The 21,778-nt window shown below is 62.8% G+C and overlaps 3 protein-coding genes across 4 annotated transcripts; 2 read left to right on the top strand and 1 right to left on the bottom strand.

The window, feature by feature from the left end:
* The first annotated feature begins 510 nt into the window (after positions 1–510).
* On the top strand, positions 511–2,979 carry POLR2H (RNA polymerase II, I and III subunit H). Its single transcript, XM_027712923.2, has 5 exons — positions 511–655; positions 1,023–1,106; positions 1,818–1,911; positions 2,272–2,355; positions 2,451–2,979. Exons 1-5 carry the CDS (start codon positions 583–585, stop codon positions 2,566–2,568), a joined length of 453 nt encoding a protein of 150 aa, XP_027568724.1. The 5' UTR covers positions 511–582; the 3' UTR covers positions 2,569–2,979.
* Positions 2,980–3,309: 330 nt separating this feature from the next.
* THPO (thrombopoietin) lies at positions 3,310–6,681 on the bottom strand. The gene is made up of 6 exons (XM_027712922.2): positions 6,602–6,681; positions 5,290–5,740; positions 4,362–4,489; positions 4,206–4,292; positions 3,844–4,008; positions 3,310–3,738 (listed from the first exon to the last, which is right to left on the bottom strand). Exons 2-6 carry the CDS (start codon positions 5,327–5,329, stop codon positions 3,556–3,558), a joined length of 603 nt encoding a protein of 200 aa, XP_027568723.1. The 5' UTR covers positions 5,330–5,740; positions 6,602–6,681; the 3' UTR covers positions 3,310–3,555.
* A 6,145-nt stretch (positions 6,682–12,826) lies between these two features.
* CHRD (chordin) lies at positions 12,827–20,650 on the top strand. Of its 2 annotated transcripts, XM_027712913.2 has the most exons (23): positions 12,827–12,971; positions 13,302–13,405; positions 13,921–14,047; positions 14,464–14,601; positions 14,682–14,799; positions 15,699–15,795; positions 15,902–16,043; positions 16,118–16,258; positions 16,750–16,832; positions 16,921–17,068; positions 17,165–17,271; positions 17,352–17,468; positions 17,556–17,712; positions 17,804–18,045; positions 18,128–18,241; positions 18,469–18,681; positions 18,764–18,857; positions 18,977–19,033; positions 19,143–19,246; positions 19,385–19,487; positions 19,606–19,760; positions 19,920–20,013; positions 20,169–20,650. In XM_027712913.2, the coding sequence occupies exons 1-23, from the start codon at positions 12,842–12,844 to the stop codon at positions 20,231–20,233; spliced, it is 2,850 nt and encodes a 949-aa protein (XP_027568714.1). In that variant the 5' UTR covers positions 12,827–12,841; the 3' UTR covers positions 20,234–20,650. The 2 variants fall into 2 exon arrangements, with proteins under 2 accessions (XP_027568714.1, XP_039233955.1); XM_039378021.1 differs by lacking the exon at positions 12,827–12,971 and having other exon boundaries at positions 13,221–13,405; positions 13,924–14,047.
* The last annotated feature ends 1,128 nt before the right edge of the window (positions 20,651–21,778 follow it).

The raw sequence follows: 21,778 nt of genomic DNA, 5'->3' as shown, positions 1-21,778 counted from the left end.
ACATCGATGCCTGCCTGCGGCCGGGGAACGCAGGTGAAGCCCCTCTGTGCGACGAGGGTGGGACGCGGGCTGCGAGACTCCCGCGGGACAGCCCAGATCCTCCGCGGGGGCAGCTCGGACCCTCCCGAGGGGCAGCCCCACCACCCGGGACACCCCAGACCCCCGCGGGACAGCTTGGACCCACACAGGGACATCCCCAACTCCATCGGGGACCCCCCGGTCCCCCCCGCACACCCCGGACCAGCCGCACGGGGGCGCTGCCGGGGCCGCTCCTTCCCCGGGGGCGGGGCCGCGGCGCGCGCGGCTCCATCCGCGGCCTCGCAGCGCCCCCTGCCGGCGCCGCGGGGGCGGGCGGGCACTAGGACCGCGCGGGCACCAGGACTGGGGCGGGCACTAGGACCGCGGGGCTCCCCCGCCGCCGGCGCCGCGGTGCTGGCAGGGAGGTCGCCCCGCCCACCCTGAAGCTGCTTCCGCCCGGCGCTGGAAGGGCGGGCGCGTCATCGGCGCGCGCCGGGCGGGAGCGGGAGAGAGCAGGAGAGGGAGCGGGGCCGGGACGCGGAGCTGGGACGCGGAGCTGCCGCCATGGCCGGGATCCTCTTCGAGGACATCTTCGACGTGAAGGACATCGACCCCGAGGGCAAGAAGTTCGACCGTGGTGAGTGGGGCCCCGCGCCCTCCCTCGGCCTCTCCCCGTCCCCGCTCTGCTCCTCCCGCCGGCGGTGGCCGCTGTGCCCCGGCACCTCCGCGTGTTGCCTGCCCCTGGAGCGTCCCGTTTCCCCAGGGCATTCCCAGCCCGGCTGCTGTGCCCCTCTCGCCCCGCGACCCCCGGAACCCTTCTTTCCCCGCCCCACCGTGTTCTTCTGCCTGTGCACACCTCCGTCAGCTCCCAGGCTCCGGCATCCATCCCCGTATCCACCCCCAAACAGCTCAGATGCCCGACAGAGGTGGGGAGTGGGCCCTGTTCCCACCCAGCCCCTGGGGATGTTCTCTGTACTGATCCCTGACTCTGCTGCTCTCCCTAGTGTCTCGCCTGCACTGCGAGAGTGAGTCCTTCAAGATGGATCTCATCCTGGACGTGAACATCCAGATCTACCCGGTGGACCTCGGTAAGCCATCAGGCTGGTATCCAGAGAGGGTCAGCAGTGTCAGCTTTGGTGGGGTAGGCTGGAGAGGCACTCCGAGGATGGAGCCTGAATTTGCTGTGAACAAGAAATGAGTTGTCCCAGACTTCCTTGGACCCCTGTGCTGTCCCAGGTCACAGGAGCTTCAGGGCACTCCTGATGTGCTGGGGCTGAGCTGGGTTCTGGTTCACCACCCTGTGTGTGTTTAGACTCACCTCTGTCCCATTCCCCAGAGATGTCTGGGGAAAATGTCTCACTTGCTGATGCCAAGCTTTAAGGGAGACTTGAAATTAACTTTTGCAGCTAGATACACTAAATGGGTGAAAAAGAGAATTTGCCCTCAGTGAGGCACAGAAGAGGTGCTGCAGGGGTCATGGTTCTGCCCAGGGTCCAGCCAAGTTCTCTGGGACTCTCCCTGTGAATATCTTGCCGTGTCCCACAAAAACACCAGAAGTGGTGTCCTGGTGGCTCTGGTCTCCTCCATGATGTGGGGAATAGGGGAGCACAGGATTCAGTGTGACCTTTCACTCGTTCCCCACAGTCCTGGTGGAGGACTGGCAGCAGGGGCAGGGCTTTTATATCACAAGTAAAACACCTGCCAGGGTGGCTGTTTACCACCACCCTGAGTTCTGGCTGTAGCTGCTGCTGCTCTGGCTGTGCCTCCACCTTCTCACCTCTCCTCTGTCCTCTTCCCAGGGGACAAATTCCGCCTGGTCATCGCCAGCACATTGTATGAGGATGGCACCCTGGATGACGGCGAGTACAACCCCACAGACGACCGGCCGTCCAGGTACAGGGCCCAGCTGGGACCCACGTGAGCATGCGCGGGGGTAAAGGGGGAGTGCTGAGATTGGGTGTCTCAGGCTGGACATCAGGAGGGATTTCTTCACAGAAAGGGTGATTAAACATTGGAACAGGCTGCCCAGGGAGATGGTGAAGTCACTATCCCTGGAGGTGTTTAGAGAAAGACTGGGCATGGCCATGAGTGCCATAGTCTAATTGACATGGTGGTGATCGGTCAGTGATGATCTCAAAGAACTTTTCCAACCTGATTGATTCTGTGACTCTGAGATACCTTCTCCCAGAAGACACTGAGCCGGGGGCCTGCCCAGGTTTGATCCCTTGGTGACCTCATGCTGTGCTGTTGCAGGGCAGACCAGTTTGAGTACGTGATGTACGGCAAGGTGTACCGGATCGAAGGGGACGAGACTTCCACAGAGGCGGCCACACGCCTGTGAGTGCCCCGGGGTGGTGTGGGGGGCACTGGGATTTCAGCTTGGGTCTTCCGTGGGATTCCCTGTTCTCATATCTCTTCTCCTCCTGTCCCAGCTCTGCCTACGTGTCCTATGGGGGGCTGCTTATGCGGCTGCAGGGAGACGCAAACAACCTGCACGGGTTTGAGGTGGACTCTCGCGTTTACCTTCTGATGAAGAAGTTGGCCTTCTAGCACACCTCCACGACTGCCCCACAGACATCCTGCTGGCAAGCAAACAGGAGACCCGAGACCCCAAATTCTGACACAGCATCCATGCTTCCTGGCCTCTCTGGGGCTGGGGAGGAAGGAGCAGTCTCCCTCTTCATCCCAGCCTCTTCTGACTCCTGCTGGGATCCACAGCTCCGTTTGGAAGGAGAGAGGTGCCTGACGTCCAAGTGGAGACAGTGCCGTGTACTCCGGTCCTGCCTGATGGCATCTCCTCACCTCCACCTTCCTGTGCTCAACAGTAGGCTCAGCCCTGGCTCTGGCCAGGGGCAGCCAGACTGGGACAGCTGCCTGCCTGCCGAGGGCCTGGGGACCATTCCCTCAGGAGCCATCCCAAGGCAGGCTGACTTGGTTTTGATTAAACTGGGATGTTTTCTACTCCTGGCTCTGCTTGCTGAGAGATGAGGCTGGCAGGGAGTGGATACACCTGCACAGGGCACAAAGGGGGCCTCTGCCACTTCCGAAAGGATGAGGAGTCCACACCTGCCCTGGGCTCTTCTCCACCTGCCACCACTCCAGGTACAGATTGTGCTAGGGCTGGGAGAGGCAGGTGGGTGCCAGGGGTGAGGAGTGGCAGCTCAGGCCCTGTGCAGGGCTGGGCCGGGGGTCTGTGCAGTGCTGGTGGCTGCCACGGGAGGGAGCAGAAGCTGGGAGCATGTCCCAGAGGGGCTGCTCCTGCCCCGGACCCGGTGAGGACACACACAACCCTTTAGAAAAATAGCTCTTTAATCGAAAAGCATTCACAGTAGAGGTGCCTGCCCAGGTGGGAGCAGGGCCTGTGCCCACCAGCACGTGGGTGTTGCTCTTTGCCTTTGTGGGTTGCATGGTCTCCGAAGACTTGAGGAACAGGAGCCAACCCTTTCCTTGTGGGCATCTTCCTGGGCACCCAGAGCACAGCTCAGTGTCCAGCAGGATTTCTCCAAAGTCACATTGGGGTGAACCCTGTGTGCAGCTTCACTGGGCCCCGCACGGAGGGTCTCTGCTGCCCCCCTGTCCTTGCTTGCACAAGACCTTGGCCAGGTCGTGGAAGAAGAAGCGCAACTTGCCCTGCACCAGCTGCCGGTAGGTGAGGAAGACACTGGTGATGTGGGTCTGCTCCATGGAGTGTGGGGAGCAGCTCAGCTCCCAGTGTCCTGCCTGAGGGGCGAGAGCAGGACAGAGGGGTGACAAACATCATTGTACCCCACCCAGCCCAGCTGGCACCTGCGCCATGGTGGACTGGCTCATGTGGGAAGGTATTACCTCCCAGCTGAAGGTCTGCAGGAGCAGGAAGAAGGAGTTGGCATGTTGGTAAAGCTGGCTCAGCTGCCTGGCCCCGCACTCCTCGCTCACCTGGCCCAGGGCCCCTGTGGCAGCACCCACCAGCAGGGCCAGGTCACACAGGATCTCCCGCCGCTTTGTCTCGTTCTGGGGGAGCAAATAATGAGTAGCCTGACCCATTCCCGTGCCCACCCTAGGTCTGAATGGGGTCTTCTACCCCCTCATGCCACCAGATATGCCCACAGGCATCTTGCTCAGCATTTCTGGTGCTTGTGCCAACCCAAGGTGCCTTCTCCGGTCCAGTGGGCATGCCAGTGCCAGCACCTCATCCCAGCCCCTCTCACCGATTTGGATTTCCACTGCTGGAGGCTGAAGTCCACCAAGGGCAGCACCACAGGGCAGCTGAGCACAGGCAGGGCCTGGCACTGGCCCTATTGGGGAGAGGAGATGTTGAGGAGCTGTGCATGTTCCTTGGGTTTTGGGGGGGACTGTATCCTCACCACTCTCTTCTCCATGTCTTTGGCCTCCAGGATGTACTTCTGGATGAGCCTGTTGTCACAGACCAGCCGTGTTGGGCTGGCATGGTCTTCCTTCACGTGCAGGAGGAAGGATGTGAGGAGGAGCAGTCCTGGGGAAAATGGGGTTACCTTGGGCACTGTGCCACCCTCCCTGGGCAGTACCAGCCCAGGGCCATGCCTGCAGTGGCAAGCCCTCTCTGCATCCCAGTGGTAGCCTCTATGACTCTGTGGTGGGAGTGCAGGGAGAGGTCTGGGGGCTGAGGAGGGCCTGGTACTGCCCTCTGGTCAGTCAGCACGGGTGCCCACTGCTCACTGGGGAGAGCTGAGGTTTATGTGCCAGTGGTTAGTGCTGAGGGGCCCCACAGCCATGTCTGTGCCAGGTTTTTTGGCCCTGCTCCAGGCAAAGGAGTGGAGCTCCACTCCCTGTCCAGACCAGGGCCAGCCCTCCAGATCTATGCCAAGAGCAGCTCTGGGTGTCACGTGCGCTTCGGGGAATCCCGGCCTGCAATGTCCCACAGGGAACATCTGGTCCTTGCTGCTGCCCTGGCTGAGTGCTCTCCTGCCGGCACTGCCTCCCCCAGTGCTGCTGTGCCCAGGGACTGCCCATCCTGGAAACAGGCATCTCCTCTCCACAGGCCCTCCATACGTCCTCCTGCCTCGCTGCCTGCCCTGACACTGCACCTGTCCCCAAAAGCCCTCAACGCAGCCTGTTTGCCTAGGATGAGCAGGGAGAGATGCTTGGCTGCCCTCGCACGCTGGTGGTGGCCAGGTCCAACCAGTCCAAAGCCACCCTTAGGGTTTGGTGCCCACCTGTGGGGCTCATCACGCGGGGCACACTCTGGCTCTGGGGCCGCAGCCTCCACTGTCCCTTCCTGCGCGCTCCCGTCCCCCCTTTCAGCCGTGCACTCACTGTTCAGCTCCATGCTCAGCTGGGGGCTTCGGCCCTGCATCTTCCGCCCTGGGGCCAGCGGCTGCTCCCCGGCTCCCGTCCCCCTTCCATGGAGGGCAGTGTTGGCGCGGGCTCCCCGCGAGCCGCCCAGCCGGGACGGAGGGCCGGAGGCCGGGAGCGGCCCCGGGACAGCGCGGCTCTGCGGCTCCGGCCTGGCCGCCCAGCCGAGGCAGCACGATTTCCTGTTGTGTCGCCGCTGACCTTCGAGCAAAATCACAGCAGGGGCCCCGGGCCCGGGGGACGGCTTCCTGCCTCCCGCCGCTTCCTCCCTTGGCTCTGGGCTAGGGAAAGACGTCCCTGGGCGCCCTCGGCGTCTGCTCACCTGGCCCCTGTCCTGAGCGCTTGGCAGCCAGCGCCTCGGTGGTCAGTGCCTCTGCTGTGCCTGTCCAGGGGGTGGGGGTGGCCCTGGTACCTGCAGAAGGGATGGCATCAGTGACCCTGCACTGGACAGCCCCAGGAGCATCAGCTCCTGGCCATGGTAGACAGGTATGAAAGCCACTGAAGATCCTCTCACAAAGGTGAACCCTGTCCCTGGTGACCCTCTCCCAGAGGTGGACTTCATCCCCGGTGATCTTTTCCCAGAGTTAGACCCCATCCCTGGTAACCCTCACCCGGTTTGTGGTCTGACCCCTACATCCATCGCCCAGAGGCAACTTGGGGAGCTTGAGATCCCTGGGGTGGCTGTGATGCACAGGGACCCTTCTAAGCTGGGGAGGGTAATGGAGCACAAGGATCTGGCTGGTGCATGGTCCCAGGGCTGTTTCACTGGGGGTACTGGTTGGGAGTGGGGTGGGTGGGAGAAGTACTGGGGGTCTGTTCAGCTCCAGGCCCTGACATGGGCATGGCATTCCCCAGCAAAGCCAGCCCCCACCAGGCACTCTGGGTGCAGAGCCCCATACCCATGTGTACGTGCGTGTCCATAATGGCACACGGTACACACGCCCCACGTGCACCCTCAGACCCACGTGTGCACATGCGCACTCCCCTGGCACGCGTCAGGCCACGCGCCCAGATAACCCCCCGCCCCAGCAGCCTCCCACGCACTTCCCTTTGGGGGACACCCCGCTCCCAGCCCGTATCCTCTTACTCCCAGTCTCCCCATAGCCCGTGCATTTCCTTCTCACACCCCGGCTCTCGCACACTCTTGCACGTTCCCACCCCTGTTCCTGCGGCCGGCAATTCCCAGCAGCGCCTGGCCGGGTGACAACAGTCAGAGTAAACACCCAGCCCTGCTCCGCCTGCTCCAAGCCTTGCTCAGCCCACAACAGCCCACCTTATGGGGTGCCTGGATGGAGGGTCCAGCGGGTGCCACAGCTCCAGGGATGAGACTGGCAGCCCAGCCCGCCTGGGCACAGCTGGCAGCAACCGGACCTGTGAGCACCGGGGTCAAACACCTCCAGGCTTCCCCTGCACGGCCGTGGCCTGTCTGCGGACGTGACAAGCTGCAAACACACCCATCAGCACCCTTAACCCCTCTGCCAGCACTGGCCCCAGTCCCATCACCAGCCCCACGTCAGTCCCTGCCATGCTCCCTCCATGCCTGTGTCCCCATCCCTCCCTGGCAAAGCCATTGGTGATGCCAGGTGCCCTGCATTCCCTCTTCATTAGGCAAAATTTCATCGGGGGAAACTGGAGAGCAACTGGAAACTGGAGGTCTAATGGGCCCCCATGGTCACTGAGGCACCCTAAGGTGCACACAATAGTCCCTTCACTCCAAAATGCTCCTTTTCAGCCATGCCAGAAGCTATCGGGCAGTGTCAGCCCGAGCCCACAGGCAGCCTGGTATTCCTCTGCTGGAAAGGGCAATGCCAGCATTTGCTGTCCGTGTCAGAGGGGCAGAGGAGGATGTGGGGGGGGAGCTCCGGCTGCGGGCCCCCGCTCGATTCCAGCGATGCTGTGTGCTGTGGAGGGAAGGGGTGCGGGGGCAGTGAGGCACAGGAACCCCAGAAAGATGCGGGGGCTCCGTCCAGGCAGCCAGGGCTCTGGCAGGGGACAGGAAGCCAGGCAGGGCTGAGGGACTGCACAGCTGGCCGGATCCCGGTGCCAAGTTTCCCACCTCTCCTTACAGGGTGCAAAGTGCCGGGAATCCCGCTGCAGGGGCAGCCGTTCGCACCCACTTTGCCAAGGTGCTGAAAACAGCAGGAGGTGCCAGGAGTCAAGGAAGGGGGGGAGGACGAGGGGGAAGACGCCGGGTTAGGGGGGAGACTGTGGATCGGTGGCACAGCTGCTGTCCCGGCGGGCCACCCAGGTGTGCTCGATGGGCACCCCGAGGATGTCAGTGCAAGGCCGGGGTAGCATGGGAAGCAAACCTGGCCTTCCAGGGGCAGGGAGGGGGGTCCTAGCCCCCTTTGAAGCCCCCATAAAAGGGTCTGGCATAAAGGAAAGAGAAAGTCAAAGGAACAAAGGGAGCGGCTAATCCCAGCATGAGCAAACAGCCCCGTTTGCTCAGGGCACAGCTGGCCCCGGGGCCAGGGAAAGAAGCACAGCGGGGCTCTGGGGGTGCCAGGCAGCGAGGGACCCTCTACCCGGGCAGCCCCTCCCCAGGCACGGGCAGCCCCCGGGAGCAGGGTCCCTCCTGGATCCTCTGGGCTTTTTTTCTGTATTTGCAAATTGCAATAAACATCCGTGGGCAAATCCTCCTCGAACTGCTCCCAGACAGCTGTCCCAGGAGAGCACCGTGACGCTGGGCAAAGGGACTTGCAAGGGGCACCTTGGTCAGGGTGCTGCAGCTTGGGGATGAAGGCTGGCACAGTTTTTCCCACCTTTCCCAATTGCCCGCAGGCCACTTGCTGCCCAGCACTGCAGCACAAAGCCCTGGGTGCTTCCCAGAGGATGCCCCTGGGCGAACCCTCCAGCTACTGCTTTGGGCAAGGGTACCTTGTGCCAGTGGCTCTGCCGGCACCTGGGGTGATTCCACTGTACCACTTCTCCCATCCTGCTCCTCAGCTGAGCTCCCCACTCCAGTACGGGGCACACGGGGTGTGCCGGGAGGGCACCTCATCCCTCTCCCTCCATCCCATGGAGTGGTGAAGGGGTTAATGCCAGGCAGCCGAGCCGCAGGTGGGCGCAAGAATGAAATTCCTTCTCGCTGTCCTGCGAAGTCTGGGCACAAATATTTGCCTGCATGTCCGGTGGGGAGGGGGGAGACCACCATCGCTTCTGGGAGCTTGCTAATCCCCATGCCAAACAAGGCCCCCGCATGCCCTGAATGCCCCCCACCTTCTTCCTGCTGGGGTCACCCCACAAAGCCTTTGAGGAGGGGACATTTGGGGCCAGAGAGACACCAGCACCTTTGGGTGCTCCTGTGAGTAGGGAGCTCTGTGGCTTTGATGGGGCACTGGGACCAGGCGTGGTGTTCAAGGGCACTGCCAGGATCTGCTTGCCATGGCAGACAAGACTTTTTTGGGGTCTCCGTTCTGCTCCCCAAGCCATGGCCACCACAGCAGGATGGGATGAAGGCAAGAGCCCCAGCCATTCCCACCGTGCCAGCAACACACCCTCTGTAATAAACTCCACTTGTTCACAGACAGAAAACAACCACTTTCCCCCCTCCACCACCCCTCAAACTGCATCCTCCCCTCCTGTACCTGCCACCCCCAAAACCCCCTCAATCCCCAGACCCCCCTTAGCCTTCGTCTGGGACAGCCCAGCCCTGTAAGTCGCCTACCAGTTGTGCAAATATTGCCGGAATGGCTGTAATCCCTGTGTCCAACGTGAATTATGAGATATTTCCACCCATTACGACAGCCCCCCCCGCCCCGCCGCGTGTGTGTGAGGCCGGGGGGATTAGACACGGCACAAGCCACACTCAGCACAAAGCTTTGGGGAGGTTGATGGCTCTCCACGCCCCATGACAAGGCAGGTCAGTCCAGGGGGGCTCTTTTTGGAGAGAAGGGGTGACCCACATGCCTTCCCATCTCCAGGCTCGTGCTGGAGGGGCGCTGGGGTGCCCAGGAGGCAGTGGGAAGCTGTGGGAAGAGGGGGCTAGGGCATGCAGTTTCGCCATGACCCCATCCCTGGGGAGTAGAGGCTCCTTCCTGCCGCCCCAAGCCCGGCTCATGTTCAAAGCCGCGAGCAGGCAGCGGCTAATGAGGGTAGACAATGGGAACTGCATGAGGCAGAGCACGGGTGAGGGCCTGCTGCGATGCCTCCGTGCCAGGCATGGCACAGCCCTGGCACCACGACCCTCTGGAATCCTTCATAAGACCCTCACCACTGGGCAGGGCATCTGCCCACGAAGCCCTGGCAGCACTGCAGGCTGTTCTGGGGGGCACCTGTGGAGCGTCCTACCCATGCTTGCTGAGATTGGAATGACAGCTCATGGGACCACCACCTTCCCAAGGGGGACAAGCCAGTGCCCGCTCTGGGTAAAGGTGGCAGAGGGGTGTGGGTGCCAGGCGGGGCGGTTGGGGCTGACCATGGCCAGCTGCCTCCATTCTGGTGCAGCTCCAGCTGCCTGTAGCCAGCAGCCCCATTGGGGATGTGCCGGAGTCAGGCCCAGCTCTGGAGCCTCAGAGCTGCCTTTGTGCAGGGCGCTGCTGCTCACACACATGTGCAGGCGCTGGGAAGCAGCTGGCAAGACCAGGACCCTTTCCCAGCGCCACCCTCAGCAGGCACCACCCCTCTCTCCAAGAGTACAGGGACCCCCCCAGGTTCTGGTAAGCAACCCCTTCCCCTTGATGGGGGGGGGGGCATTTCCAGGGGCAGATCAGGCTGTGGATGATCTCCAGGCACAGTTGGGGCATCCATTTCCTCCCTGCCCATGTGCTCCCAGTACAGTGGCCGCGCTCCCTCCCTGGGCAGGGATGCCCAGCACCCACCTGCCCTGTCAGGCCCCCTGCCAGCGTACCAACCTGGTCCCAGCCTGGAAGTGCCAGGATACATTTGCAGCCCCCTTCTCCCTCATGCTGCCACCCCGTGCCTCGGATTCCCCCATGCGGAGAGCTGCAGCCAGGAGGGTTCCCCGCCTCTCCCTCCTTTCCCTAGGAAAAGGGAGGGAGCTTCCCCCATTGCTTCCCCATGTCCTGCAGACGAGCCAGGAGACTGTGACGAGCTCTGGGTGCACAGAGCCAGCACTGGATTCCTGGCACCAGCAGGACAGCTGGGAGTCATCACCCGCCTCCTCCCTGCTCAGCCCTGCTCGCGTTCCGCCATCCCCAGAGCCGCTGCCGTGCTGCAGCGGGCACTGTGCAGCAACGCTGGCACAGCCACACAGACCCCAACCCTCCCCTGCCCTCCATGTCACTGGATCCCAAGCCAGCGAGGATACCAGGAGAGAGGAGAGGGGACAGGTCAGTGAAACTACTGAGGACAGCAAGGAGGGAACAGGGGCAAGGGGTGCCATGCTGCCTGGCATGGTTCCTGCTTGCAGAAAGTGCTTGCAAGCAGCAGGGTGTCGGGCACAGCCATGCCCGGGGGGATGCCCGTGGTCCTGGCAGTGTCCCAGCCCTGGCAATGCTGGCAGGCTGTCCTGCCCAGGGAACCCCAGCTGCTCCTCATTGCCTTCTGCCAGCTCCTGCCAAGGGCCAGGTCTCCAGCATGGCCAAGCCCCTGTGCCCCACTGCCCTCCCTGGGAGAGGTGCCCACTGCATGGGGACATGTGCCAAACTGGGACACGGAACGGGATGGGGCAGCCATGAGTGAGCTGGGGATGAGCAATCCCATGTGGGCTAGCACTGGGGGCGTGGGGCAGTGGGCTGCAGCCCCTCCAGTCACTCAGTGGGCTGTGGGGAGGCCCAGGAGGAGTCTTCTGGGGAGGCAGGGGCCTGTTGTGCTCCAGCTGTGCTGTGTTTCCCTAGCTACACCACACAGCTGGCCGGGTGTTTGTACCGCCCGGAGTTGATTTTGGCAGTCCTGCTCTTCCCCCTCCTCCCGTCTCCACTCGCCTTCCCCACACCGGGTGCCCGCCTGCCACACACCCACCACCCTCAGCCCCTCCCTGACACAGGGGTGGCAACAGGGACATGGGTGACACACACTAGCCCCACTCCTCACCGGCTCCCCCTCCCCAAAATTCACACCTCAGTTTACCCAGCTGGATGATGCTTTCCACAGGTTTTTCCGTGGTGTCTACTCATTGCCAACCACTGCCACCGTGGCCAGCCCAGGCACATGTGGGTGAAGAGTGGGGCTGGTACTGGGTGCTGCTCTCACAGCCCCTTCCCCACCCCAGCTGCCCCCTCCAACCCTGGGCAAGGGAACCCAGGCATCCGGGCTCCTGTGCACCCACAGCCACTGTCACTGGTGAGCAGGAGCCCAGGGTCTCACTCTGGAGCCTTCCTCTGCCCAGGGTGGGTGGCTGCTGGAGGAATTTAGGAATGTCGAGGGCACAAGCTGCAAGCTGTGGGGGGTGTATGACTTTGCAGAGTGCAGTGTGGATTGGGGGGTGGGGGTGGGCTAATCTGGGAGTCCATGCTCAGGGATGTTGAGTGGATGGAGGATCCATAGTCCCGTAGAAGGGCGGGATGTGGGGGAGAGGTCTGTCCCACATGGGGTCCGTGTTCCTCATGGGACTGTGGACGGACAGTGCCCTGCAGTACCCCATGGCCTGGGCTGCCAAGTGGCCTGAGAATGAGTCTGAGTGGGTGGAGGAGTCCCCAGGATGTTTCATGCCCAAGACAGGGGGGCAATGAGCCCTGGAAGGGCTCATGACTGAGGGTGGACTGTGTGGGTGGGGAGACCCCAGGATACTCTGTGCCCAGTAGATGCCCCATGCCAGGGAGAGTATATGGATTGAGGAGACAGGCATTTGAATGGGTGTGCTCTGCAAATGCCTTATTCCCAAGGTGGCTTATGTGGATGAGGGACCCCCTGGGGGGCTCTTGGCCTCAGAGAGGGGCATGTGAATGGGGGCATATCGAGGATGCCCAGTGCTCAGAAACACCCCAAGGTCTGAGGGAAGGGGTGTGAATGGTGATGGTGGTGTCTCCACAGTGCCCTATGTCCCAGTGGGTGTTGTGTCCCCAAGATGCCCAGCCTCTGAAGGTGCCCCATGCCCCGAGGGAGGGTTATATCATAGAATCATATAGACTGGGTTGGGTTGGAAAGGACCTTAATGATGACCTAGTTCCAAGCCCCATCCCTCAGGTTCCCCATGCCCTGGGGCTGGCATGTGAGTGGGAACGCTCTACACCCGGGGGTACCCCATGCTCAGGGCAGGGAGGGGGCAATGAATGGGGGGGATTCCCTGCCCAGCGGGGCAGCCACGTGCTCCGGGGTGCCACAGGACAGGACAGGATGGCCCGTGCCCTGCGAGAGCGGCGGAGCCGGGGCCCGGGGGGGTGTCGGAGCGCGGCGGGGGGCGCATCCCCCCCGGCCGGCCGCTGCCTGCGCCTCATTAGCGGGGCCTTTGTTTGCACAGGGCTCGCAGCTCCCGCTTGCCCATGCCGCCGCCTATAAAGCGGAGCCGGAGCCGGCAGCCGGGCAGAGGCGGCGGCAGCGCCCGGCAGCGCCCGGCCCCCGCTCCCCGCCGCCGCCCCCGGTCCCGGTCCGCCCGCCCCGGCCGGCCGGCACCATGCGCGCCGCCGCGCTGTTGCTGCTCGCCCTGCTCCCTCTCCGGCCCCTGCCCGGCCGCGCCGCCCGCCCCAAGCTCGCCCTGCCCATCCGGCCCGACACGGACCCGCTGCCCCCCGGCGGGGCGGCAGGTAGGAGCCCCCTGCCCTACACCCCTCCTTCCCCCGCTCCGCGCTCCCCTCGTCCTGCACCAGCCGCTGCCGCGCCCCACTTCGCGCATTCCCGCGTCGGGCACCTCCTTCCTGCCACCCGCAGCCCTGTCCGTGCACCGCATGTCTGCACCCCCCCTCCTCTGGCATCCCGCCCCGGGCCCCCCGGCTGGCCGGGACAGGCACTGGGACCGGCACCGGGAGCGCAGCGGGCGGCGGGGCGGTGCCGGCCGGTCCGGGGGTGCGGCAGGGGGGTGTCCGCGGCCCGGAGGTGATCGGGGACGACGGTGGGTGGTGGTGGTATCTCTGCAGGCTGCGCCTTCGGGGGGCACTTCTATGCCCTGGAGGAGACGTGGCATCCGGACCTGGGGGAGCCCTTCGGGGTGATGCGCTGTGTTATTTGCCACTGCGAGCCGGTGAGTGGCCCCGCAACACCCTTTGCCCAGCAGACTCCCCAGGACCCGACCCTACTGGGGACGGGGCTGTCAGGGAGGGAGTTCGACCCCTCCGTTCAATATAGCCTTTTCTTTCCTTCTCCTTCCCATGGAAGAGAGAAGCGCGATCCCTCCAGCCAGCCGGACACCTGGATGTCCTCCCCCGAGGCAGCAGGGAGGAGAAGGGGGGTTTAAAGGATCAGGCTTCATTCTTTCTCCCCCTCCTCAGGGATGGCCCCTGGCCTCCTCCCTCCCTCCGAGCAGTCCCCCGAGTCCAGGACTGGCGGGGCCACGCACAGCTGGTCAGGGGGCTGGGGGCCGCGGGGAGGGGGGCTCGGGCTTGGCTGCCTTACAGGCAGCTGGGGGCTGTGCAAGGTGTCCAGGGGCTCCAGATGGGAAAAGCCAGGCTGTGCTGGGAGTCCATGGCCTGGCACACCTTAGCATGGCCTGGCACACCTTGGCATGGCTCTCACAGGCTCTTCTTGTCCCCCCCTCAGCAGAGGAACCGCCGGGGGAAGCCAGTGGGGAAAGTGAACTGCAAGAATATGAAGCAGGACTGCCCCGTGCCTGCCTGTCCCCGGGCCACGCTGCTGCCTGGGCACTGCTGCCACACCTGCCCCAAAGGTAAGAACAGCAGGTGCCTCCATGAAGGGAACCCCCCCAGTACCCCCAGCATTTCCCGTGGGCCCAGGAAAGGGGGCACTGCAAACACCTCTGAAAAGAGTTGATTGATTTCTTATGGAAGCCACCAGTGCCCACAATATGTCGGGCATGGGGGAGCTCTGAAGGGCACAGTCATCCCTGAACCACCCTGGAAAGAGTGCAGAGAGGGCACACAGGGCTAAATGCCCTGCTTGTCCATGGGCCTGTGCACAGCATGCCCCTGCACCCCAGTTCAGAGACCCATAGTGATTCACAGGGCACTTCTTGGTCTAGCTCAGGAGGGGAGATTTATTATTGTCCCCCTCCCCGAGCTCTTGGGCACAAGCAGCCCGGTGTGATGCTCTCCCCTTGTGTCCACCCCATGCCAACCTTGCCAGGCCCCCCAGAGAAAAACCTTGCACCCCACTTCGACACCTTCGAGTACTTCCAGGACAAGGAGGATGACCTGGACAAGCCCTACAATGACCGCTCCTACCTCAGCTCCGAGGGGCTGGCCCGTGACGATGCCCGCACAGGTGAGCCACCCCCCCGTCTGGGCAGCAGCAGTGGGGGGCACCCCTCTGCACTCCCAGTCACCATCGGCATCCCTCCTCAGAGTTTGTGGCCTTGCTGACAAGCGGCCCAGAGCCGTGGCACCCCACGTCCAGCGCAGTGGCCAAGGCTCGCTTCACCCTGCTGCGCTCGTCCCTGCTCTTCTCCATCAGCTACGAGCGGTAAGTCCTGTTCCCCATCCCCTGCCCAGGCAGGGCAGCAGGCAGCTCTTGGCTCTCAGGGGGGGATGCTACAGTGTTTGTGCCTCAGTTTCCCTTCTGACATCCCCTGTTGTGGTGCCACAGCCTTGCACTGACAGGGTGAGAAATTTGGGGAGGCGGCAGCGTGCTGGGGCTCCAGCCTGGGTCAGTGGCCAGGATTTCGGCACACCCACGGTGCCGGCCCGGCCTCACCCATTTGCCTCCAGGTCTGGAGTGGGAACAAATTGGAACAGCTCCAGGGCTCCTGTGGGTGCAACTGGCAGAAATTCTGTGCCACCCTGCAGGCTCTGCCGGTGGGCACTACCAGGGCACTGCTGCCAGGTTCCCCTATTTTTGCCTTGCCCTCCCCGAATGCCTGCCAGCGGCAGAGCTTCTCCTCTCCCTCCCTCCTCCTGATCCAGTTTCTTCTGTTATTCCTCGCTTCCAGGCCCCTTTGCATAGTAAAGTGGTGACTAATTTCCAGCTCTGACCGGGGGAGCCAAGCAGTGCCGAAAATGCTCCTTATTTACAGCCTGAGCACTCGGCTCCCAGCAGGTCCGGTCCTGCTGCCTTTCCCGACAGGGACCCCCACCCTGGTCTGTGCCAATTAGACTCCGCTCTGGGTTAGGAGAGCCCAGAGGACCCGTGCCAAGCTGGCATCCAGCGGGACAGTAATGTTGGGCTAGTCCTGACATGGGCGGGCAGAGCGTGGCACTTGGCACCCCAGGAGAACATCATCCTTCTCCTGCCCACCCCAAACCCCTGGGTGACCCCCATGTGCCCTCCCCAACACACCCCTATGCCTGATGCTGAGTAAGGGTGGTGCCAGGGGATGAAGGGGGCCAGGCAGGTGGTCCTTGCTCACCCCCTGGTGCCCGCAGGCTGGGGCGGCCGAGTCGGGTGCGTTTCAGTGACCCTGAGGGCAACGTGCTGTTCGAACACCCCGTGCAGAAGAGTGCTGCCCCTGAGGATGGCATGGTGAGAGGGGCTGGGAGGGCAGGGGAGCATGGTGCCCCTTCCACTCCCTGCTCAGGTGTGCGGTGCCCCCCAGCCCCTGCTCAACCCTTTCATTCATCACCCACAGCTCTGTGGGATGTGGAGGACAGTGTCCAAAGCCAATGTCCAGCTGCTGCGGGGGGAGCAGCTCCGTGTGTCCCTCATCACCCGGGCACAGCCCTCTGGAGAGGTCCATGGGCACATCCTCAAGCACCGGGCACTCTTTGCAGGTAAGTCCAGCTCCTGCATGCCCACCCAATGGGTGCCCACCAGAATGCCTCTCATGCCCCCTCTCTCTGCGCAGAGACGTTCGGTGCCATCCTGACCTCGTCAGATCCCTTGCACCTGGGTGCTGGGGGCATGGCCATGCTGACAATGAGTGACACCGAGAGCAACCTGCACTTCATCCTCATGGCCCGGGGGCTGCTGGAGCCTGGCGCCGGGGGTGAGGGCTGGCAGGGACACCCTGTGGGGCCTGGCACTGTCCAGATGGGGCTGCAAGGCTGGTGGGGTGCATGGCATATCTGTGGCTCAGGATGCATGGGTCAGCATCTGTGGGGTCAGGATGGGTGTTTGGACTGGGTGTAGGGCTCAGGGTGGGTATAGGGGCTGATATGGGGGGGAATGTGAGGTGTGAATAGGGGTTGCTCTATGATTTGGGGTGTGTGATATGCACCTATGGAGGAGTGTGAAGCCAGGGGATGCTGGAGTGCATATGGAGTGTGGGGGTCACTGTACAAGAAGGACGGGTTTGGGATGTTGGTGTGCAAGGATCTGGGGAGTGCTGGAGGAAGTAGTGAGGGTCCAGGCATATAGGGCAGGCAGCTGGCAAGAAAGGGGGAACAGGTGCAGGGGTTTGAGGGTGATAGGTGCAGAGGGGTGAGTCTGACAATGGTTGACTAGTTCAGTGGGTCCACTTCCCTCTGCCCTGTCCAGAATCCTCCTCAGTCCCACTGAGGGTCCGCATACTGTACCAGGGCCAGACGCTACGGGAGGTCCGGGCCAACATCACCAGGGAGGTAAAGCCATCTGTTCCCCTGCATGCCCTGACAGCCACAGTGCCCAGAGCACCACGGCTGATCCATGGCACTGTACCCCCCTTGGCAGGACCCTGACTTCGCAGAAGTGCTGAGCGATCTGTCCACCCACGAGCTGCAGTGGCTGGTGCAGGGGCAGCTCCGCATCGTGGCTGAGACGGAGGGCCGGCATGCACGTCAGCTGGCAGGCACCATCACCACCCGCCGCAGCTGTGACAGTGAGCACGGGGCAGGCACCATGGGGTGCAGGGGGGTGGCCATGCCCACTCCCTGTCAACCTCACCCACCCCTGTGCCTCTCTCCCTGGGATGAAGCCATCCAAAGCGTGCTGTGCGGAGCAGATGCCTTGATGCCAACCAAGACCGGGGCTGTGGGCTCAGCCAAGCTGGCACTGCATGAGAATGGCACCCTGGAGTACCAGGTAAGTGGTGGGCACTCATCTCCCTCCCTCCCTGGGGGCATCTACCACGCTGGCACTGCCCCTTGACACCCTGCCTGCAGGTGCAGGTGGTGGGCACTGCCAGTGAGGTAGTGGGCATCACACTGGAGACCAAACCCCGGCGGAAGAGCAAGAGGAACATCCTGTTCGACATGACACCCAGCTACAAGGATGGGCTGGTGAGCACCGAGTGACACTGGGGGGGATAGCACAGGGTCTTTGGGTGAGTGGCCATTCCAACCTGTGTTGTCTCCCACCGGTGGCAGGCCTGGGGTGCCTGGCAGAGCCCAAGTGCCCGTGATGCCCATATGCTTCTGCAAAATGAGCTTTTCCTCAATGTGGCCACCAAGGACTGGGCAGAGGGCGAGCTGCGGGGCCAAGTCATCTCCTTGCCCTACAGCGGGCTGCTCGCCCGCTACACAGGTACCCAGGGACATGTGGGGTGGTAATGGGGCACAGTGAGGCAGCTCTCTCACACACCACTCCCACCCCCATGGCCCCTGTCTGTGCACAGAGATGCCCGTGGCGTTGGCAGGGCAGTTGGTGTCCCCCCCAGTGAGCAGCGGCGCTGGGGGGCATGCCTGGCTCTCGCTGGATGAGCACTGCCACCTGCACTACGAGATCTCAGTGGCAGGGCTGGGGCGCCCGAGCGACGGCACTGTCAGTGCCCACCTCCACGGGGTGGCCGAGCTGGGCGAGATGGGTGCCCGCCCCCACCAGCACAAGCGCCTGCTCAAGGGTTTCTACAGCACTGAGGTGAGATGGGCACCTGGTCGGGGCACCCCATGGCAGGGGCTGGGCCAGACCTCACCATCCTTACCTCCTCTTGCCCTGACAGGCTCAGGGGGTGGTGAAGGACCTGGATGCTGACCTGCTGCAACACCTGGCCCAGGGCACTGCTTTTCTGCAAGTCAGCACCAAAGCACACCCCCACGGGGAGATGCGGGGACGGGTAGGTCCTTATTGGGTCGGAGCACCCCTACCCATCCCCACTGTTGCCTGGGGTCCCCAGCTGGGCAGCACTGCCTGGAGCAGGGTAGAAGAGCACAGGATGGGGGAGATGCTGTTGTGTGGTCCCAGCATTACAGCGTGATGTGTTCTGTGGTTGTGGGTGCTTTCTTCACTAGTCTTGACCATGCAGGGCAGCGAAGCAATCTCCTACCTGTTGCCCCCTTCCAGGTGCACATCCCCAATCAGTGCCATGCAGGAGGGACCCGCCTGACCCCGGAGGAGGCCCTGGGTGAGGCCCAGTTCTCAGAGGGCACTAAGACCAGGGACCTGGAGCAGCTGAAGAAGGACCCCAACTCCTGCTTCTTTGAGGGTCAGCACCGGGCACACGGCACCCGCTGGGCACCCGACTATGACAAAAAGTGCTCCATCTGCAGCTGCCAGGTACAAGCCAGGGGGATGTGCTTCGGAGGCAGCACCCACCAGCAGTGCCCCCCATAATGAACCTCATCCCTGCTGTCCCCAGAAGCGCACAGTGATCTGTGACCCCATCTTGTGCCAGCCCCTCAACTGTACCCACCAGGTGCACCCCGAAGAGCTGTGCTGCCCCATCTGTGAAGGTACCCGGGAGATAGAGGGGTTTCCATGCTGGGGGGTTCCCTCAGAGAACAAGGTCCCTCTCTGAGACTTTGCTGCTGGCACTGTGTGCACCCCCTCATGGCCTTCCTCTTCCTTGTAGAGAAGAAGAGAGAGCAGGAAGAGCTGAAGCTGGAACGGGCACGGGACAGTAGTGAGGGTGAGTCCTAGTTGGTATGGGCTGAGAGGGTAGCTCTACTTCTCTCAGCCTCCCCAACACCCCCACTAGGGCTATGCCTTCCTCTTCTTATTCTCTCTCTCTCTCTCAGGCTGCTACTTTGATGGGGACAAAACATGGCGAGGCTCTGGTACTCGCTGGCACCCTGTTGTGCCCCCCTTTGGCCTCATCAAATGTGCCATTTGTACCTGCAAGGTGAGTGTGGGTTCCAGACTTGCCCCCCAAACTGGTCTGGCACCTATGGGTGCTCTTGGTTACTGGGCAGGAACTCAAACCATGGAGTGGGGTGCCAGCTGCCTTGTGCCTCCCATGAGCCCCATGCACTCCCTGCAGGGCACCACGGGTGAAGTGCACTGTGAAAAGGTGCAGTGCCCACGGCTCACCTGTGCCAACCCCGTGCGTGTCAGCCCCTCTGACTGCTGCAAGCAGTGCCCAGGTACCTGCACCCCTCTCCTGCCCTCCATTCTCCCTTCATAGCCCCTCCATGCCCCCACTGGCAATGCCACAGGGTGCCCTGCCACAGGTAGGCAGCCTCCCAGTGCCCTTTCCTGCAGCCCCAGAGAAGAGTGTTCCCGAGCTGGCTGACTCCATGCAGGCAGATGGACCACGGGCGTGCCGCTTCGGGCGCCGCTGGTACCTCAACAACGAGAGCTGGCACCCCTCCGTGCCCCCTTTTGGAGAAATGAAGTGTATCCTGTGCTGGTGTGTGGTGAGTGTGCCCGCCTGAGGCAGCAATAGGGGAAGATGCCCTATGCCAGTCCCCAGGGCTTTGAGAACGGGTAGGAGGGCAGCACCCTGGGCACCCACTGCACCCTGAGGAGCTGCTGCCCCCCAGCTCTAGTGCTCAGCCCCTCTTTCTGTCCTTCAGTCAGGGGAGACGCACTGCCAGCGCCAGGAGTGTCCCCCATCTGCCTGCGCCAGCCCTGCCACAAGGGACAACCCCTGCTGTGCCAAGTGCCGTGGTGAGTGTTGCTGCTCACACATAGGCACCACTCCACAGTCTGCTTCCCTGTACCTCCCAGGACCCTTGGTGCTGAGCCAGGGCTGGCACAATGACCCCACATGCCCTCATGGAGCCTTCTGTGCCCATTTCTCAGCCTCACTTTCCTCTCCACAGCCCTGGACACCCCCTTGGATGCACAGAAGGTCCACGATGACAAGGTGGAGGCATGGAGTCACTGAGCAGTGACTGCTGCCCAGACTAGGGCAAGCACACAGCAAGGCTGGGTGGCACGGGGGAGTCCCTGCCACCTATTGCCCCTGCCCGCCCAGCGTGGGGGGCACAGAGGAGCACAGTGGGGTGCACACAGCCAGGCCCCCAGCCTGGGCACCCCGTCTCAGCATGACTGCGATGCCAGGACTGCCCTACCCACTCATGCCAGTGGGCAGAGGCTGGGCTCAGAGAAGTTGGGGCACCTGCTGCCCTCCCCCTCCAAGCCCCGCTGGCCATTGGGCATCGTGCCCACATTGTACATAATGTAAAATCCCTCTGATCCCTGTTTGCTGCACCCACCCTGGCTCGGCTGGGCTTCTCACGTAATTTATGGTGCCCGTGGACGGGGGTCAAGATGTATTTATTAAAACCAGAGATATTGCCCACCTGGCTCCTGTCTCTTCCTAACAGCATCAGGCCCATGCTGGGCTCCAGTAGGGTTTGCAGGTCCTGGCATTGCTGGGGTTGGGGGTGTGTATTTGGGGGGTACAGGGCATAGGAGCCAATGCTAGGCTGGAGACACCCATCATGGGCTGTGGAGTGGCACTGGAGAGGACCAGAGCGGTGTCCAGTGCCACAGCTGGAGCCACGATGCCAGCCATGCAGCTCCATGATGGAGGCTGCGGGCACAGTCCTTGGCAATGGTGCCCACTGGCACAGGGACAGCTGGACTCTCTCCCCCATGCCTCCATGATGGCACAAAGAGTCCAGCCCAGGGCCACAAGCCAGCTGCCACCCATGGAGACACTGTCCTACAGCACCACAACCAGCCAGGTGCCTGGGGCTGGGCACAGACACTCGTGGCGGTGCAGAGCAGGCCACTGCGAGTGCTCTGGGGCAGTGCAACTCCAGTCACCTCAGTACAGCTGCACTGGACTAAGGCCTCATGGGGCCCATGGGAGAGACCCAGTGCTGCCACCTGCCCTTCCATCCCCAAGGTGGAGGACTGGGGTATCTCTGGGAACATCCATGCTGTGTTGGGATGGATGCACTAGAATGACTGGGATGTTACAAGAGCTATACTGGGCTATGCTGGAACAGTGCTAGGGCTGTAGGGAAAGTAACACTGGGCTCTACTGGGACAGCAGTAAGGTATACTGGTACAACAATGCTGCAGTGGGACAGTGTTAGTCTGTGCTGGGCCTGCACCAAAGGTGACACTGGGCTAGACAGGAGTAGAGGTAGGGCAATAGAAGAATGGTACTGGGGGAAAATGGACTGGGACAGAGCCCTGTGTGCTGAGCTGGGTGTCCTGCCCTGTGCACATCCACGGCCACACAGGTGTCTGTGCCAGCAGGGTGGCATCGCCCGTGGTGGCCTTGCTGTGTGATGGTGGTCCATAGTCGGGCACACTAGTAGCAGTGGGCAGAGTATGTGTCCTGGCACACGGCTTCCCCTCCGGATGAGTGTCCCTGCTGCCACAGGGCAGTGCCAGGAGCTGACGAGCAAGGAGGGAGCTCCGTGCCTGGGGATACAATGAGCGGGCAGCCCATTTTGTCACCTCCCTGCCTCAA

The sequence above is a fragment of the Pipra filicauda genome, unplaced genomic scaffold (genome assembly GCF_003945595.2).
Source record: "Pipra filicauda isolate LSUMZ 115617 unplaced genomic scaffold, ASM394559v2 scaffold98_size3848907_pilon, whole genome shotgun sequence".
In the NCBI taxonomy this organism is placed as follows: Eukaryota; Metazoa; Chordata; class Aves; order Passeriformes; family Pipridae; genus Pipra; species Pipra filicauda.
Note: the sequence above shows the minus strand (reverse complement) of the source record. Positions and strands in the feature narration are given on the sequence as shown.

What these genes read in the sequence shown, in the direction of transcription:
- POLR2H (XM_027712923.2), top strand. Translation starts at nt 583, where the DNA reads ATGGCCGGGATCCTCTTCGAGGACATCTTCGACGTGAAGGACATCGAC. An exon ending in GGGCAAGAAGTTCGACCGTG is followed by an intron (nt 656 to 1,022) that starts GTGAGTGGGGCC and finishes TGCTCTCCCTAG; the next exon opens with TGTCTCGCCTGCACTGCGAG. An exon ending in ACAGAGGCGGCCACACGCCT is followed by an intron (nt 2,356 to 2,450) that starts GTGAGTGCCCCG and finishes CTCCTGTCCCAG; the next exon opens with CTCTGCCTACGTGTCCTATG.
- CHRD (XM_027712913.2), top strand. Translation starts at nt 12,842, where the DNA reads ATGCGCGCCGCCGCGCTGTTGCTGCTCGCCCTGCTCCCTCTCCGGCCC. An exon ending in CCAGCTACAAGGATGGGCTG is followed by an intron (nt 17,469 to 17,555) that starts GTGAGCACCGAG and finishes CACCGGTGGCAG; the next exon opens with GCCTGGGGTGCCTGGCAGAG. An exon ending in GTATCCTGTGCTGGTGTGTG is followed by an intron (nt 19,761 to 19,919) that starts GTGAGTGTGCCC and finishes TCTGTCCTTCAG; the next exon opens with TCAGGGGAGACGCACTGCCA.
- THPO (XM_027712922.2), bottom strand. Translation starts at nt 5,329, where the DNA reads ATGCAGGGCCGAAGCCCCCAGCTGAGCATGGAGCTGAACA. An exon ending in AAGACATGGAGAAGAGAGTG is followed by an intron (nt 4,293 to 4,361) that starts GTGAGGATACAG and finishes TCTCCCCAATAG; the next exon opens with GGCCAGTGCCAGGCCCTGCC. An exon ending in TGCAGACCTTCAGCTGGGAG is followed by an intron (nt 3,739 to 3,843) that starts GTAATACCTTCC and finishes CTCGCCCCTCAG; the next exon opens with GCAGGACACTGGGAGCTGAG.